The sequence below is a fragment of the Rhizophagus irregularis genome, chromosome 7, assembly GCF_026210795.1.
Source record: "Rhizophagus irregularis chromosome 7, complete sequence".
Taxonomy (NCBI): Eukaryota; Fungi; Glomeromycota; class Glomeromycetes; order Glomerales; family Glomeraceae; genus Rhizophagus; species Rhizophagus irregularis.
The window spans coordinates 4724778-4741046 of NC_089435.1; the positions used below are offsets into that span (position 1 = coordinate 4724778).

The 16269-nt window shown below is 26.2% G+C and overlaps 5 protein-coding genes across 5 annotated transcripts; 4 read left to right on the forward strand and 1 right to left on the reverse strand.

The window, feature by feature from the left end:
- Positions 1 to 2787: 2787 nt before the first annotated feature.
- OCT59_027774 (uncharacterized protein) lies at positions 2788 to 4307 on the forward strand (the record flags this gene model as incomplete). Its single annotated transcript, XM_066137220.1, has 2 exons — positions 2788 to 2880; positions 2964 to 4307. The coding sequence occupies 2 exons, from the start codon at positions 2788 to 2790 to the stop codon at positions 4305 to 4307; spliced, it is 1437 nt and encodes a 478-aa protein (XP_065993630.1).
- A 3390-nt stretch (positions 4308 to 7697) lies between these two features.
- OCT59_027775 (uncharacterized protein) lies at positions 7698 to 9167 on the forward strand (the record flags this gene model as incomplete). The annotated part of the gene is made up of 1 exon (XM_025312821.2): positions 7698 to 9167. The coding sequence occupies one exon, from the start codon at positions 7698 to 7700 to the stop codon at positions 9165 to 9167; it is 1470 nt and encodes a 489-aa protein (XP_025188697.2).
- A 532-nt stretch (positions 9168 to 9699) lies between these two features.
- Positions 9700 to 12484, forward strand: OCT59_027776 (uncharacterized protein; the record flags this gene model as incomplete). The annotated part of the gene is made up of 4 exons (XM_066137222.1): positions 9700 to 9787; positions 9857 to 9916; positions 10004 to 10909; positions 11098 to 12484. The coding sequence occupies 4 exons, from the start codon at positions 9700 to 9702 to the stop codon at positions 12357 to 12359; spliced, it is 2316 nt and encodes a 771-aa protein (XP_065993631.1). The 3' UTR covers positions 12360 to 12484.
- Positions 12484 to 14070, reverse strand: OCT59_027777 (uncharacterized protein). The gene is made up of 5 exons (XM_025323955.2): positions 13597 to 14070; positions 13369 to 13518; positions 13146 to 13286; positions 12964 to 13060; positions 12484 to 12875 (listed from the first exon to the last, which is right to left on the reverse strand). The coding sequence occupies exons 1-5, from the start codon at positions 13946 to 13948 to the stop codon at positions 12785 to 12787; spliced, it is 831 nt and encodes a 276-aa protein (XP_025188699.1). The 5' UTR covers positions 13949 to 14070; the 3' UTR covers positions 12484 to 12784.
- A 608-nt stretch (positions 14071 to 14678) lies between these two features.
- OCT59_027778 (uncharacterized protein) lies at positions 14679 to 16058 on the forward strand (the record flags this gene model as incomplete). Its single annotated transcript, XM_025312823.2, has 2 exons — positions 14679 to 14901; positions 15004 to 16058. The coding sequence occupies 2 exons, from the start codon at positions 14679 to 14681 to the stop codon at positions 16056 to 16058; spliced, it is 1278 nt and encodes a 425-aa protein (XP_025188700.1).
- Between the last annotated feature and the right edge of the window lie 211 nt (positions 16059 to 16269).

A 16269-nucleotide genomic window follows, 5' to 3' on the forward strand; every position in this document is an offset into this window, starting at 1 on the left:
AAGATTAAGATTCTTGATTTGGCCAAATCTCGAAAAGTGGGATCATTTTTATGGAAATTTTTTACTAATAATAGAAGTAATAATAGAAGTCGACAGAGAAAAAGGAATAAATCGATAATCAAAAAAGATTAAGATTCTCTAATTTGATCAAATCTCGAAAATTAGGCTATTTATATGGTGTTGATATTAAATTTCTTTATCAAATATATACCTAATAAGCTAATATGAGGGTGTAATAAAAAAAAACAACGAAATAATAACGAAGTAAACTACAAAAAAGAAACCAAAATTTTAAGAAAACAGAGTATCAATATGACGCGAAGTCTGCGTGTCCGTTGCTGGTAGCCCATCCCTCTGGAATGGTTAGGACACTTTCTTCTTTCATAAAGACTCTATGGAATTTAATTATTTTGGCCCATTTAAGAGATAAAACTGACCAAACCTTAGTCAGTTAATTTGTTTTCAACACGATAGAGAATAAGGACCAAATCGATAATCAAAAAGATTGATTTCTCTGATTTAGTCAAATCTCGAAAAGTAGGGCCATTTATATGCTATTTTGCCCTATTTAAGAGATAAAACTGACTAAACCGTAATCAGTTAATTTGTTTTCAACACGACAGAGAAAAGTACCAAATCGATAATTGATTTGGTCAAATCTTGCAAAGTAGGGCTATTTATAAGGTGGTACCTTTACTACTGTAATAGGAGTAATAACGAAGTAATAATAGAAGTACTTACTGACGAAAAAAGCGAAGATCGAAATCTTTTTACCGGGGTATCATTAGTTCATTACAATCTTATCTCAACACTCAATGCCGTCTAATGTAATATTATCAAACTTTAGTAAGTTAACAAAGAAATCAATAATTAATTTTATTCTACAGCCAAATAGGATCATGCTTTTTTCATCATGCTGATATTTTTTTATTAAGCTATAAATAAACTACCATTGCATAATTATTTTAATCAATAGTTTATATCATCCGAACTGCTTCGCAGTTCGGTGATATTCTAACCCCCCTATCAAATAACTAATATTTACTAAACTTTTTATTACGTTATAGACTTAAGCTTAGAATTTTTACGCGACAGTATATAAGAAGACTTACTATATTTTACTCCTTTACATCCTTTTACACATCCTTTTACGGGGACTTTATCATTTTTTATAATATTATTACTATATATAAATATAAACGGTATAAACGCGAAATAAATCGCTTAAAGGAAATATCAAGGAATATCAAGGAATATCAAGGAATATCAGGAATATCAAGAAATAACAGGAATATCATCACAAAGTACAATAATAACATACCTGAATAGGAATCACAGGCAGGTAACATAGGTTACGGGTACCTGACGGACCTAACACGGTAGTGATGGTACGGTCTCACGGACAATAGATATCATTGTCTATAAACAGATGAGACAGATTTTGAATAAATAACCGAAACAATTAAACTGCGCGCGCTATTTGACACAATAATAAAAAATTAGTAACCAACATGCATAACACGATTTAATCATTACCGTATTTATGTTCTAATAAATCTTACACGCAGCACGTGTATTGATTTACATTTATTAGATACTTGATGATACACTGACTTTGGTAATATTAAGGCGCACTTGCATTGATAACCTTTAATCTGCCAAATATTTTTTTTTTGTGAAACTTTTTTTAAATTTTTTAAATTTATAAACTATTTTTAACATTTTATTGGCGTAAACTGCGTCACATAGTCTATAAATATTTTAACATTTTAAGCAATAAAATCAAAAAATAAATTTACAATATTAAAAAAATGACGCAAATGAATGTGATTTATGAAACATAAATTTTTACCATTTGAAACTCTTTTTTAAATGATGTGAAATAGCAGGTGATCAACTGATATTTACATAATAAAAATAATAAACTTTTTTTAGTCGCACCTAAAGAAGATTAGTTTTTAGAACAAGTTTCGTGTTATCAATCAATTTTTTTTCAAAGAAAAAAAAAAAAGATATGGAAGTGAACATATGAAAGAAGAGGGCGTCCGTATTTAACCGATTTTAAGATCTAAAATTTTCCGACTTATCATTGATACAATAATGGTTTCCTTTTAATGGAAGTTACTTTGTCAGAATACTGTGTATGAAACAACAATATGGATATTTTATTATCCGCAATAATGAGTGGAACTTTCCCAAATGAAGATAATCACCTATTAAATGTTGCTTTTAATTAAATATATATATTAAATTTATTTATTTTTTTTTATTTTTATTATTTTTATTGATTTTTATTGATTTTTTACGGTAAAATTTTTTTTTTTGCCTTAGTAATACGTCCATTATATGAATGTAAAAAAAAAAAGCAAAAATAAACTTTAAGTTTGGAACGTCACTTCCTTTTTTTACATTGAAAGTCGAATTTTGATTCTCATAGTATAATAAATAACTCTTCTTTTTTTTTTTTTTTGCTTTTTCTAACGAAACCTTTTCTCCCATTATTTATCTATTTATGTTTAATTATCATCTTTTTTTATATTTTTTAAACGAAAAAAAAAGAAATATTTGAGTTTTCTAATAACTTCTTGAAAATCAAAAAAGATTTTTAATATATTTATATATATATATATATATATTATTATTTTATAAAATAAATTCATAAAAAAACAAGTTTTTTTTTTTTTTCAAAAACATGAAAAAAAAATGACTAAAATAATTTCTAATAATCCATTTTATTTATTTTATTTTACAATTCATGAATTAATGAAACCCTTTTCATTATGTTTAATGCTTGCATTCATTTTACCAAATTATATTTTATTCATGATTTATGATTTCGAATTACAACAAACTTTACCTGATTTTCATCAATTAATAAAGGTAAGTTTAATTGAATCTAATCAAAAAAAAAAATATTAATATTTTATTAATATTTTATTTTTTTTATTTTTTTTCTTTTTTAGGAGAAGAAATCAATTGACGATTTCGGAGAAAGAAATGATTATATTCCAAATATTCAACAAAATTTAGAAAATTTAGAAATAATAATAAACAAAAACACATATATCAATCCAGATAATGAAATTAATCAAAAATATTGTCAAAATTCTCAATGCAAATTCTTATTCGTTTACTCAAATTCCGAACCAGAAACTAAAACAAATGTACAATTTATAAATACGTTCGCTCATTTAGCGAATAAATTAAATCGTACACTTGTTTTAACTAATGTTGGAACATCAAGAATTGATTCTTGTAATAAATTCCCTTTCGAGTTTTATTATAATATTGATTATTTAAAGGAGAAATTTCCAAATTTATCTTTAATATCACAAGATAATTTTCAATTTTGGACCAATGAAAGGATTGAAAAACCAAATTTTCATTATTTACACTTATCATCATCATCATCATCAACATCATCATCATCCAATTCATCAAATGACGTTCCTATTGTAGAAGATATACAATTAGATAATGATGGAGGAGATATTAATTGTCTTAAAAATTTTGAAATGAATTATAATAATTTCAATCCTTATCAAAAAATTCTTTTTAGATCAGATTTACTTTTAAAATCTTCTTATCGTAAAAATATTTCCAAATTTTTAATTTCAAATTTAAAAAATTCTAATTCAGAAATATTATTAATTAAAAATGAGATAAACAAAGAAATCTTTCCTTCTCATAATAATAATAATAATAATAATAATAATACTACTACTACTACTACTACTTTATCAAATCCATATTCAGATAGTATTAATCATGAAACTTGGAAAATTAATGTGGCTTTAGAACCTTTTGTCGCAATTTATTGGAAAATGATTGATATAAATGATTCAAAAATTTTATCAGATTGTGCTAAAAAACTTATTAATACCTTAAAAATTTTAAAAGAAAATATTCATTATAATAATATATATTTAGCAACAGATTATCCTGTTTCTTTGGATTTTATTCAATCTTCTTCTTCATCATATTCTTTTTCTTATCGTCAAACAAGACATTATCGTCGAGCAATTCATTTATTAAATACAACAATGACAATTAATACTTGGTATTCTTTAAATGCTTTTGATAAAATTATTCGAAGGAAGGAGAATCTTGAAGAATTTAAGGGGAAAGGAATTACTAATATATTGGATAAATTAGTATGTACAAGTTCTGATTATTTTATTACTGCTCCTTCAGAATGTACTTTAAAATCTTCAAATAATTTTATAAAAGATATTATTAATGTAAGAGAAAAATTATATTATGATTATGATAATCAAAAAATACAAAATATAATATCAAAATGGTAGGCTTATATATATATATATATATGTAAAAAAAAAAATAGGGGGGGGGGAATAATAATAAAAGCGTATATTTGGGTAATTTACTGCGCCAAAATGTAAACAATTAGTGTCGATCATAGTGATCATTATTTTTTATATACCTATACAGTATTACCCCTTTTTATTCATGCAAAGTTCGTAAAGTAATATATATTTGTATAATTATTAGGGAATAGGATAATTATTAATTTAAGGTTAAGATATTTTAGGGTGTAACGACTGTAACGCGCCCAAATCTTTTTTTTTCATTATTCAATAAAGAAAATCTACGTTTTGTTATTTATAATATCTACAATTTTAGCTAGAAACATCTTTCGAGATATGATTATTCTAATAAATCAGAAAACTTTTGTAATACAATCGAATCTGTAAGTTCCATATGAAAATTTATTTTAATAATGATAATTTTTTTTAGGTTGTTTATAAGTGTTTAGATCATCATAATTCTAGAAAATTATTTTATCTTATCGCCATTTTCAAAATGATGTATTTTTACCGAACGAATGAATACAGGACGATTACAAGACAACAACCGGAAGTCAATCAGTCAAACGGATATTTGATAGGATACATCAGATATATCATTTTGAAAATGGTGACAAAAAATCATCTAAAATTTTATTTATAAAGAATTATTTTCAAATTTTTTATGAATTTTTTTTTTCTTGTAGGTAAAGAAAAACATCTTTTGATTTTTTTATGCATCACATTTCCGCATATGATCGCGTAAAAATATCGTACTTCTTCTTTATATCACACTTTTTAAATAAATACTTATAAATACACGTTATTATGTATCAAAAATGGCTATATAAAAGAAGCGCAGAAATCTTTATATTAATATTTTATAACCGTTGTAGGATTTTTTTTTGAACATGTGGCGCAGTGACAAAAGTTAGTTTTGTAACTAGCTTTTTTGCATGGTTGCTTATTCTAAATGTTGACAGGGATATAACAAACGGAAACTGTAATATTGCGGTAGCTCATAACAGGATGGACTTTTTTACAAAGACAATACTGTATTATATATAGTAATATATTGACACATATATATATATATCCTAACCATCTGACACAAATATGAATTGCTGATACTTTTTACAATAACAAAAAAACGTATACTTTTTTTGCTTATTCATGTTCCTTGCATATATGACATATATGATATATGGTAGCATATCAATGAAATTCGTAATTTTATTTGTTATTGTCAATTATAATTACGTGCTTTTCATTCTATAACAAACCAATAAGCTCGATAAAACGAGTGATTATTTTATTCCCAAGATAGTATAGCTATGGCAATACCTTATAGTTGGATATTATGTGTGTAATTCAGGTACAGACTAAATTTAACAAAACATTACTGGATAAATCACACATTAATTAAAGGATCCGTAGTTCCGTACGATTGTATCAATATTTTTTTTATTTTATTTTATATATAAGTAGGACTTAAAAAATGTCAATTGGGTTTAAAGGTCGTCTTTCGGATTTTAAATCTGATTCTATCCGATTCGGATTTAAATAACCGAATTTAATAAATCGGATATTATATCCGGATAATCGTTTGAATAAATTCCGAAGAAGCCGAACGAATAGGATAAATTATATAACAAAATAAATCTAAATAAGTTATGTAGAAAAAACATTTGTATCATCTCGAGATACGGCCAAGTTTTCCAGAGCTTCTTTGACAAAGATACAAAAACGTGAAACGATTATTGTAGATGAACCTTAACACTCCTATTGATAGTTTCCCCGCAGAGATATTTTGATCCGATAAAATCAATGAATATGGGAAAATTAAGTAATAGTCATGAACATAACCCTAACTTCTGCTAAAAATTGTAATAAACCATTTATAAATAACTTTCCTTTCCTTGCAAATTCATTGGTTATAAGTGGTGTAATATTTTACTACACATATAGTATGTTTTTCGAACTGTACACATACAGTACGTTTTTGAGCTAATGCGAACTGAATATATTTTACCTTTAATTTTTCCATGCAGATTTCGATTTATTTATGGATTATATAATATACTTTGCGGATATTGTTGAATCATGAATTCATCCATGATATTAAAAAGAAATATTACACCGAATTCTCAACTATTTGCTCCGAATTTGTGACTTTTCAATTTTCTAATTTTTCTTGAAATATTGCAGCTATATTATCATCCCTGCTGGCTTAAAATAAAATATTAAATTTGCATGGTTTTTTATCAGTTCAATATGCAAAAATAGCAACAAAAAAGGGACCATATTTCAAAAAGCAAGAATGTCATTTATTAAGATCCGTTTTTTCATTTAAAATCATTAACGGCGTAGAAAAAACATCAGTATTATAGCATTTTTTTATAATTTCTTATAATTTTTTATATTAATGTCAAGTTTTGTCAAATTCGATTCATTATCCATACGATTTGCTTAATATGCGTTCCTTTCTGGATAAAAAATCTGATGGGTATACAGATACAGATATTTTTGGGTATCACACAGCATTCGAATTAATCAAACACTTATGTCGTAACTCGTAAATTAATTCATAACAAATGTTTCACTGAATAAAATTTCGAGCACTGATATAATCAAAGTTGTGTAACGAATCTACAGTAGCTGCTTACATTTATAGTTCATAACGTAAAATTTATTTTGTACACTCATCATAGACGCGTGTAAATCCATTTCCAAAAAAGAACCGCTTTTTATTTAAAACAAGAACTCAATTATTTCGTTTATTTAAGACATCATCAGTATTTAATAAATTATATAAATTATTTCATTGGATGATAATAAAAATATTGTTATTATCCACAAAAATTTTTTACAAAAGATTATAGGTAATACCACAGTACACACAGTACAATCAGTACATGTACTCGATGGCGCAACATTCTTTATTTCAATAATAGTAAGACCGATGGAGGATATTTTGTGTATTTATACCGATAATGATTACAGCTCAGAACGGCTAGAACCGATGAACATCTTTACCTTGATAAGATTATAAATACATTTTTAAAAAAAAACTAATTAATAGAAATTTATATTTACTTATTGAAAAAAATATAATACTTTAGAAATACAAAATCATTCTTTAATAAGGTTTTTTTTACACAGTAATTAATGGTTCAAAAAAGTCGTCTGCGTCAAATAAGTATTTGATCAACATAAACCGGTTTTATATCTTTCTGTCTTACTATATCGGTAATTATCATGTGATAGTGCGTAACCATATAAAAATTTAAGTATAAATAGGGTCGAATCGCTTTTTTTTTTAAAAAAAAAAAATTTTAACTTTTTTTAGTCTCATAACCTAATTTTTTTCAATTTTTTTCTCAAGAAATCATGCCTTCCGCTTTACCTTACGTTTGTTTATCAAATATTTTTCAACATATAGATAAAGATCAAAAATCATTATATTCTTGTGCATTTGTTAATAAACATTGGTGTGTGTCAGCTATACCAGAATTATGGAGAAGTCCTTTTGAGAATCATCAAGAATCAAAAAGACAAATAGCTTTAATAAATACATATATCGCATGTCTTCCACAAGCGATTCAAAAAAGATTACGGATTTCTTCAACTTTAACACAATCTGTCACTTTTAATTATCCTGCATATATAAGAAATATTCCAGTTAATCGAATATTCTTATCAGCTGCTGAATGGTGTAATTCTAAAATTGAAGCGGAAACACCACGGGAAAGAATGAAAAAAGAGTTAAGTAAAGCATTATGTAGGAATTTTTTGGGTCAAGCAGCATATATTGATTGTTTAGATATTACCATAGCGAATGATTTTAATATCTTTCGACTTTATGGAGCATCTAATAAATTACCACAAATTCATACTTTAAAAGTTAATAATGAATATTATTCAGATCAATTTAAGACGATCTCAAAACTTTGTCAAAATATTCAATCATTAATTATAAGTCAAATGGAATATGTGAAACCTACAAATTATGGAGATTTGGTGAAAATTATTCAAGTTCAACCAAAATTACAAGATCTTTCAATAGATTCTCATAATTTTGAAGGATTTAAAGTGGTTTGGAATGGACTTGTTAATTCAGAATATGCAAAAAATTCTTTAACAAATTTAATTATCAAACATATTTATTTTGATTCAATCTTTTTTTCAAAATTTCTTCAACAATTAACTACATTTGAAAATTTAGAAAAGATTACCATTAAAAAATGGTTTATTGAAAAATTAAATCATCAAGAGATTCAATCATCTTTTAGAGAATTTAAAAAATTAAATACTATAATAGTTAAACAATATGATTTACCTTTAAAAATTCTTGAACCAATTTTTCAATATTCAAGTTCTGCTCTTCATACTTTACAATTTATACATTTACAAAATTATAATATTGAAACATTAATAGATTTATTATCAGATTATTGTCATAATCTTAAAAAATTTATAGCTCCAATGACAATACATCAAAGTATTAAAATTGAAAAATTATTTAAAGGTTGTCAACAATTAGAATATTTTCATATTTATCATCCAAATTTTGATTTAAAAAAAATTCATTTAATGAATCGTTCTCAATATAATGTTTGTGTTGCGATGGATGTTGATGATTATTTATTAAAATTGAAAAATACTTTTCCTGAAGGTTTGAAAACTTTTAAAGTTTATTTAAATTGGGTTTTTAGTCCTGATGTATTAGAAAAATTTCTTGATGGGTTAATGATTGGGAAAAATAATGGAATTTTGGAATTTCGTTTTAGTCAAGGTTTATCCGATGAACATTTGGAAATTATTAAAAAATTTCCCGAGAATAATGTTAAACTTATGTAGATTTGGGATTAATAATATACAATATATTAAATATTATAATTATAATTACTTTTTCTTTTTTTTCTTTTTTCTTTTTGAATGGAATGGTTTAAAGAAAGAAATAATGTTAAATTAAAAATCTTTTGTTTTCTTTTTTGTTTTTTTGATTTTATGTATATTATTATTATATATATATATATATATATATTTCTTGTAATATTTGTAAATTGTAATTTTGATAAATTTGTTGATCTAAGGTAGTGATCTGCGAGATTATAAAAAAAGATGGAAAAAATAAAAAAAAAACCAGTATAAAAATATAGTACCTTTTTTTTTTATTAGCAATAACATAATGTGATGAAGAAAAAATGAAGAGGGTCTTTCAGAATGTGAGGTCGGTTTACATAAATCATACTTTATTAAAATTTAAAAGTCAAACTATTATAAATCAAAGGTTTTATACTACAACTATTAAAGGTAAAATATATATATATATAATACAAAAAATTTTCTCTTTTCTCTAAATTTCTAAAAAAAAAAAAAAAAAGTATGTATGTTAAATCAAAAAAAAATTCATTTTTTTCAAGAATATTCTATATCTAAAACGAGGAATATTGGAATTATAGCTCATATCGATGGAGGTAATAAATTATTAATTATAATTCCGATATTGTTATAATCATCAATTTTACGCGAGAATTTTTTTTTAGGCAAGACGACTACAACAGAACGAATGTTACATTATGCAGGCTTCACAAGACGTATAGGAGGTATTTCACGTTTATATAACAAAAAATATTACATATGTATATATATATATATAAACGTTACATATATATATATTTTTTTTTATTAAGATGTGGATCATGGAGATACAATCACGGATTATATGAAACAAGAACGTGAACGTGGAATCTCAATTACTTCAGCAGCAATTACATTTGGTTGGAAGAATCATAGAATAAATTTAATAGATACTCCAGGTCATGTTGATTTCACTATTGAAGTTGAACGTAGTATTAGAGTTCTTGATGGTGCTATTACAATTTTAGATGGAGTTTCCGGTGTAGAAGCACAAACTCAAACTGTTTGGGATCAAGCTGATAAATATGGTATCCCAAGAATAGCTTATGTTAATAAAATGGATCGAATTGGTGCTGGATTTGGAAGAACTGTTAAAGAGATGCGTTATAAATTAGGAACAAGACCTCTTGTTTGTCAATTACCTATAATGAAAAAAGATTCTATAGGAAATAATTTATTTTTTGGAATTGTAGATCTTCTTGATATGCAAGTATTGGATTGGAATAATAATCCTAATGGTTCTATTATAAATAAAACTATTTTAACTGAACAATATCCAATTTCTGGATTATTTGAGGAAGCAGTTAAAGGAAGATCTCATCTAGTCGAAACTTTATCTGAAATTGATGATCAATTATTAGAAATATTTTTAGCAAACGAGGATCCCATGAAAGTTCCCGTTGATGATATAAGAGAAGCATTACGTAGGGTTACTTTGAGTGGAAAAGCTGTACCAGTTTTTTGTGGTGCATCTTATAAAAATATTGGTGTACAACCTTTAATGGATGCTGTGGTTGATTTTTTACCTTCTCCATTGGATCGTTTACCTCCACTAGCCACTTTATCAGATAAGATAGTTGAGATTCCATTAAAAGAAAAGGAAAAACTTTGCGCGTTCGCTTTTAAAGTCATTCATGATCATAAAAGGGGTCCGATGATTTTTGTTCGAGTATATTCGGGTAACATATATAAAGATTTTTTATGATATATTACGTGAGAGTATCAAAGAGTGATAGCGCATAGTCATAACGCGAATGTTTTTACAAAATTTTTTTTTCGATTGGGTACTATGGTGGTTCATGATGAACGGAAAATTGATGAAAAATTAATAGCACTCATAAAATATTTTTTTTCTCTTTTATTATAGGTAAAATTGATAATCGAATGACATTATTTAATACGAGCTCACGTAAAAGAGAAAGAGTAAATAAGTTATTACAAATGTATGCTAATGATGTGGAAGAAATACCATCAATTTCAGCTGGTAATATTGGAGTAATTGTAGGACTTAAAGAAACAAGAACAGGTGATACGCTCATACAAATTAATGATTCACGTCAGGATCTTAAATTACAAAGTATTGATATTCCATCTCCAGTATTTTTTTACTCTGTTGAGCCAACTTCGATTTCAGATGAAAAACCATTAGAAGATGCTCTTAAGAACATGTTAAGAGAAGATCCTTCTCTTCATGTTCATGTAGATTCCGATTCTGGACAAACATTAATTAGTGGTATGGGAGAATTACATTTAGAAATTATTAAAGATAGATTATTAACGGAATTTAAAGTTAATGCGGAAATGGGAAAAATGCGAATTTCATATAGAGAAACTATTACAGTAGAACAATTAGAACATACTTGTTTATATGATCGTGAACTAATGGGAAAAAAACAAAAAGCTCAAATTAGTTTAATGATTACTCCACTTCCTGAGAATGATAAAGGGATTTCAGAGGAAGGTGGTAATAGAATAGAAATAATAATTGATGATTTAAATTCAGAACAACAAAATGAAACGAATAATCAGAATTCTTTGACAAAGTTAGATAAAATAGAAATAAGAGATGCATTACATTCCGGAATTTTATCAGCCCTTTATAGAGGACCAATATTAGGTTTTCCAATTACAGGTCTTTATATTAAGGTTCATTCTCCAAAATTATTTGGATTAGAATCGACCAAGACGGCCATTAGTGCATGTGCTTCGCAAGCACTTGGTGAAGCTATGAAAAATGGAGCTCCAGCTTTATTAGAACCTTTAATGGACGTAGAAGTTGAAGTACCTGAAGAACATTTAGGTGATGTACTTGCTGATTTAACTGGAACAAGAAGAGGAAATATTTTGGGATTAGAAACTTCAGGTCAATTAATAGATTATGATCATTCAATAGAAATTTATGCTCCACCGGATTCAACATATATTTCATCAAATGAGAAACAAAAGGTAATTGAACCGAAAAGAATTATAAAAGCTCATGTACCTTTATCTACTTTATTGGGATATTCATCATCTTTAAGATCTTTAACTGGTGGAACCGGATCTTTTAATATGAGAATACATTCATTTGGTATTATGAGTGAAGATAGAGCAAAGTCTGTAATTACTGAAATACAAGGTGGATATTAAATAATAAAAAGATTTATTAAAATCATAATAATTAATACGGTGTATATAATATAAAATTCTAAGTCTATTATTCTATATTTCCGTCTATTGGCTAATTATATAAAGTAATTTAAAATGATATTTATAATAATTCTCTCAAAAAATAACTTATTTTATTTATTTTCAAATTAAACCCTAAATAATTTTATTAAGTAATTTTCTATATTATATTTACAAAGAACTATTTATCAGATTTAATTTAATCGAATTAATATAATTACGAATTACGTAATAAGTAACTTATGTAAACTTATGTAATTACCTTTACTGATAATTACCAAAATAAAAGTCAAATTTCATAAATTTTTTTTTTTTAAAAAAAAAATTCCTCAAAGGAAATTATTTATTAATAAATTATTATTAACTAGTTAATAAGTTCCCACTCCTTATTTACCAAATCGTTGATTACATTTTGAATATTTACGGAGTCCTTGTAGAAAGATGGAATAACTAAAGTTTGGATTATCAGGTACATGACTTTTTATATAGAATAAAATTAAAAGAAAAAAATTTTAAAAAATATTCATTAAAAATTAAAAATCTCGAAAAAAAAATCAAAACTTACAATATTTCAGTTAGATGAATTTGCCATGGTGGGAATCCATCAAGATCAATTCTTGAAGAAAATGAAATGAGAAGTTGTGGTTCAGGGATTTGGAATACTTTTAGAATGATAAAAAAAAAGAAGTTAAATATGGTAAGGCAAAATAATTTATATAAAAAAAAAATACCCCTTCTCACACATACTCTTTAACCTCCTGTCTAATTCTTGAATATTCACATCATCATATTTTATCTTTTCTTGTATAACATCTTTAGTTAAAGATTTTGTCGTTTCCACTATTCGTGCACGACCATCAGAACGTGAGATCAGATTAACAAGTAAATCTAAAAAAAAAATATGTTTTCAATTTATCGATTTAATAACTTTTAGAAATGATTAAAAAATAAAAATAAATTAAATTAATACCTGATTGATTTGTTTCATTTTCTATAGGTGATGATATAGAACTAGGTGACGTTACCTGAATAGTCGGTAAAATCTTTTCTAGAGAAATGAATTCTCGTGAAACGGAATTGATGTGATATTGAAGTAATTGAATATATTCTTTCAGATGACCTTTAAAAAAAAGGGAAAAAAAGGTAAGGTAAGTAATAAATCAAATCATTAACATATATAAAATAATTATAAAGATACCTTCAGGTTCATAAATGCTCACTGTTTTCACCCCAAAACACCAAGCCCAACAACACAACTGCGCCGCCTCAATCAATCTTTCTTCTTGGATATCATCACTCCAAAACATTACCGCAAGATGTTTTGGTATCTTATCTAAATATTTAATATCACCAGATAATTGTGATGCACATGTTGGCGTACGGTTTCTTAAAAAAAGTAATGGTATTGACAAATATAATTTATAAAGCGAATACATAAAATGTAAGATTACTAATAATAAATTATAGATAAGGTCTGGTCTTCTATAAAATATTATCACAAGACCTATGAGTAACAATGGAATAAATAAGAAAATTTCTGTTGATACCATAATTCTGTATATTGAGTTTATTTTTGATCTAGATTTTAATTTCTATCTTTAATAAAATAATAATCAACCCCCTCTCTTTTTTTTTGTAATTCTAAAAAGAGAAAATAAAGTTTGTGAGATTCGTTGAAAAGATTTTTTAAAAGGTGGGTAGTTCATTTTCATAAATCATAATTGTACAACGGCATATCATGTGATTGTGTCCAGATAAGGATACTTATTGTCTGATTGTCATGGAAAAAAAGTACTTATGGATCGGTTATATATATTTGACCAATTTCTCCGAAAATGTTGTAATGTTTCTATATAAATATAGTATAAAAAATGAGAATCATCTCGTGAATTATTTTTGAATTAAACAAAATGGAACATATTTATACATAATTTACATAATTTACACGAATAAACTCCTAAGTGTGAATATCATAATCGCGATCGAAAATGGGATGAATCGTTAAATCATGAATGGGGATTGAATTATTTTTTGATCATCCGTACTATTAAATATTGACCTTTATGGCTTTTAATTGCGCATTTCTTTTTCTTTCCTTTAAAATTCTCGACGAAAAAAAAAAATTAAAAATTTATAATCTTAAGGAGCTACATTCCTTTATTAAATAACATTCCTTATTATTATATTATTTATTATTATTATTATAATAATCTACTACAATTATTATTAAAGTTTGATTTTATTACATTCTTTACTCATTTTTAGAAAAAATAAAAAAGAATGTTTGATAAAAATGAAAAAAGTGCTTCGTTGGAAATATTCCTGGATGAAGATTTTGAAGGTACAATGTATGGTCTTCCTGAAGAATCATTAGGATGTAAACTAGGAGGAAAGGTCGTTCTTAATAATACAAAGGCAATTCAAGCAAAATATTTATTATTTGTCTTTGCTGGGAAAATAATTGTTGCATGTGGACCTCCTATGTCATCTTCAAGGCCAGAATGTAAATAAATAATTTTTTGACATAATATATATTAATTCTTAATTCTTATCCACCTTTTTTTTTTAATTAATAAAATTTTTTTCGTTTACAAAAAAATAACAGACAGCGAAATTAAAACCATATTTCGAAAAGAATGTTTATTTCATGATTCAGCAACATCCAATAAGAAAATTCCTGCCGGAACACATGAATATTATTTTGAATTTGAACTTCCAGGAAATTTACCATCATCATTCAAAGGATCACGTGGAAAAATTGAATATTATTGTACAGCAGTTCTCTCAAGACCAATATTCCGTAACGATTTAATAGTAAAGAAAATTGTAAACATTAAACGTTGTTTAATGGACGAAACGCGAGCAGCACAAACACATCATACCACATTTACCGAAGGAATTTTGGATGAAAAGATTCATTATCAAATTAGTACTCCTATTATGACATTTCGTGAAGGTGGTTTAGTTCAAAATGAATTAATATTAAAATCTGACAATATTGGTACTGCTATTGAAGCTATCGAATATGGATTAAAAGAACATATTCATTATCACACAACTGGTGAAGAGGCTACGGCTGTTATAGCGAATGTTAATGAAGAACGTTATCCTCTCGGTAAGAGACGAATTAAAATCGATCCAGATAGTAATGATGGAGACCCAATTATGATTAATTTTCGTTTATGTCCATGGGTTAATTGTGATGTAAATTCTGAATTAATTGATGTTATTCATAAGTTATCGTTTACCATTTGCGTTACGGAGGCAGTTAACCTTTGCAGCGATAATGAAAGTGTTTTATCTGAAGCGACAAATCGAAGGAGTAGTCGTAGAATATCTTTTGGAAGAAATCCAAATAGAAGACATAGTTCAAGAACTATGTCTCTATCAAATCTATCAAATATCATAAATTCTCAAAGAAATACACTTGTATCTAAGGTTGAAAGGAAACGATTACATTTTGAAATTCCGATCATAGTAACGACAAAATCTATCAAACCGAGTCAAGAATCTCTTTCTGATACTTTAATTGATCGACCCCCATCCTATGCGATTGCTTCAATGGTTTCTCCACCTCCTGAGTATGTCGATATAGGCATGCCTGAATTTTCGACGCATGAAAATTTAGAAACTGATTATGTAGTATACGATTTATTATAAATTTTATAGTACGGGATAAGGGATATTCTTTGTAATGTATTGTAATTTTTATTTCTAAAAATTGTATAAAAGTAATTAATTTAATAATTTATTAAAAATTTAAGTTTTTCGAATCGTTGATCGAGTCGTTTATTTAATTTTCGCGCATATTGTATAGCGATGTTATAACGAAGTGTGTGTATCCCTTCAACAATAAATTTGATAGTAAATT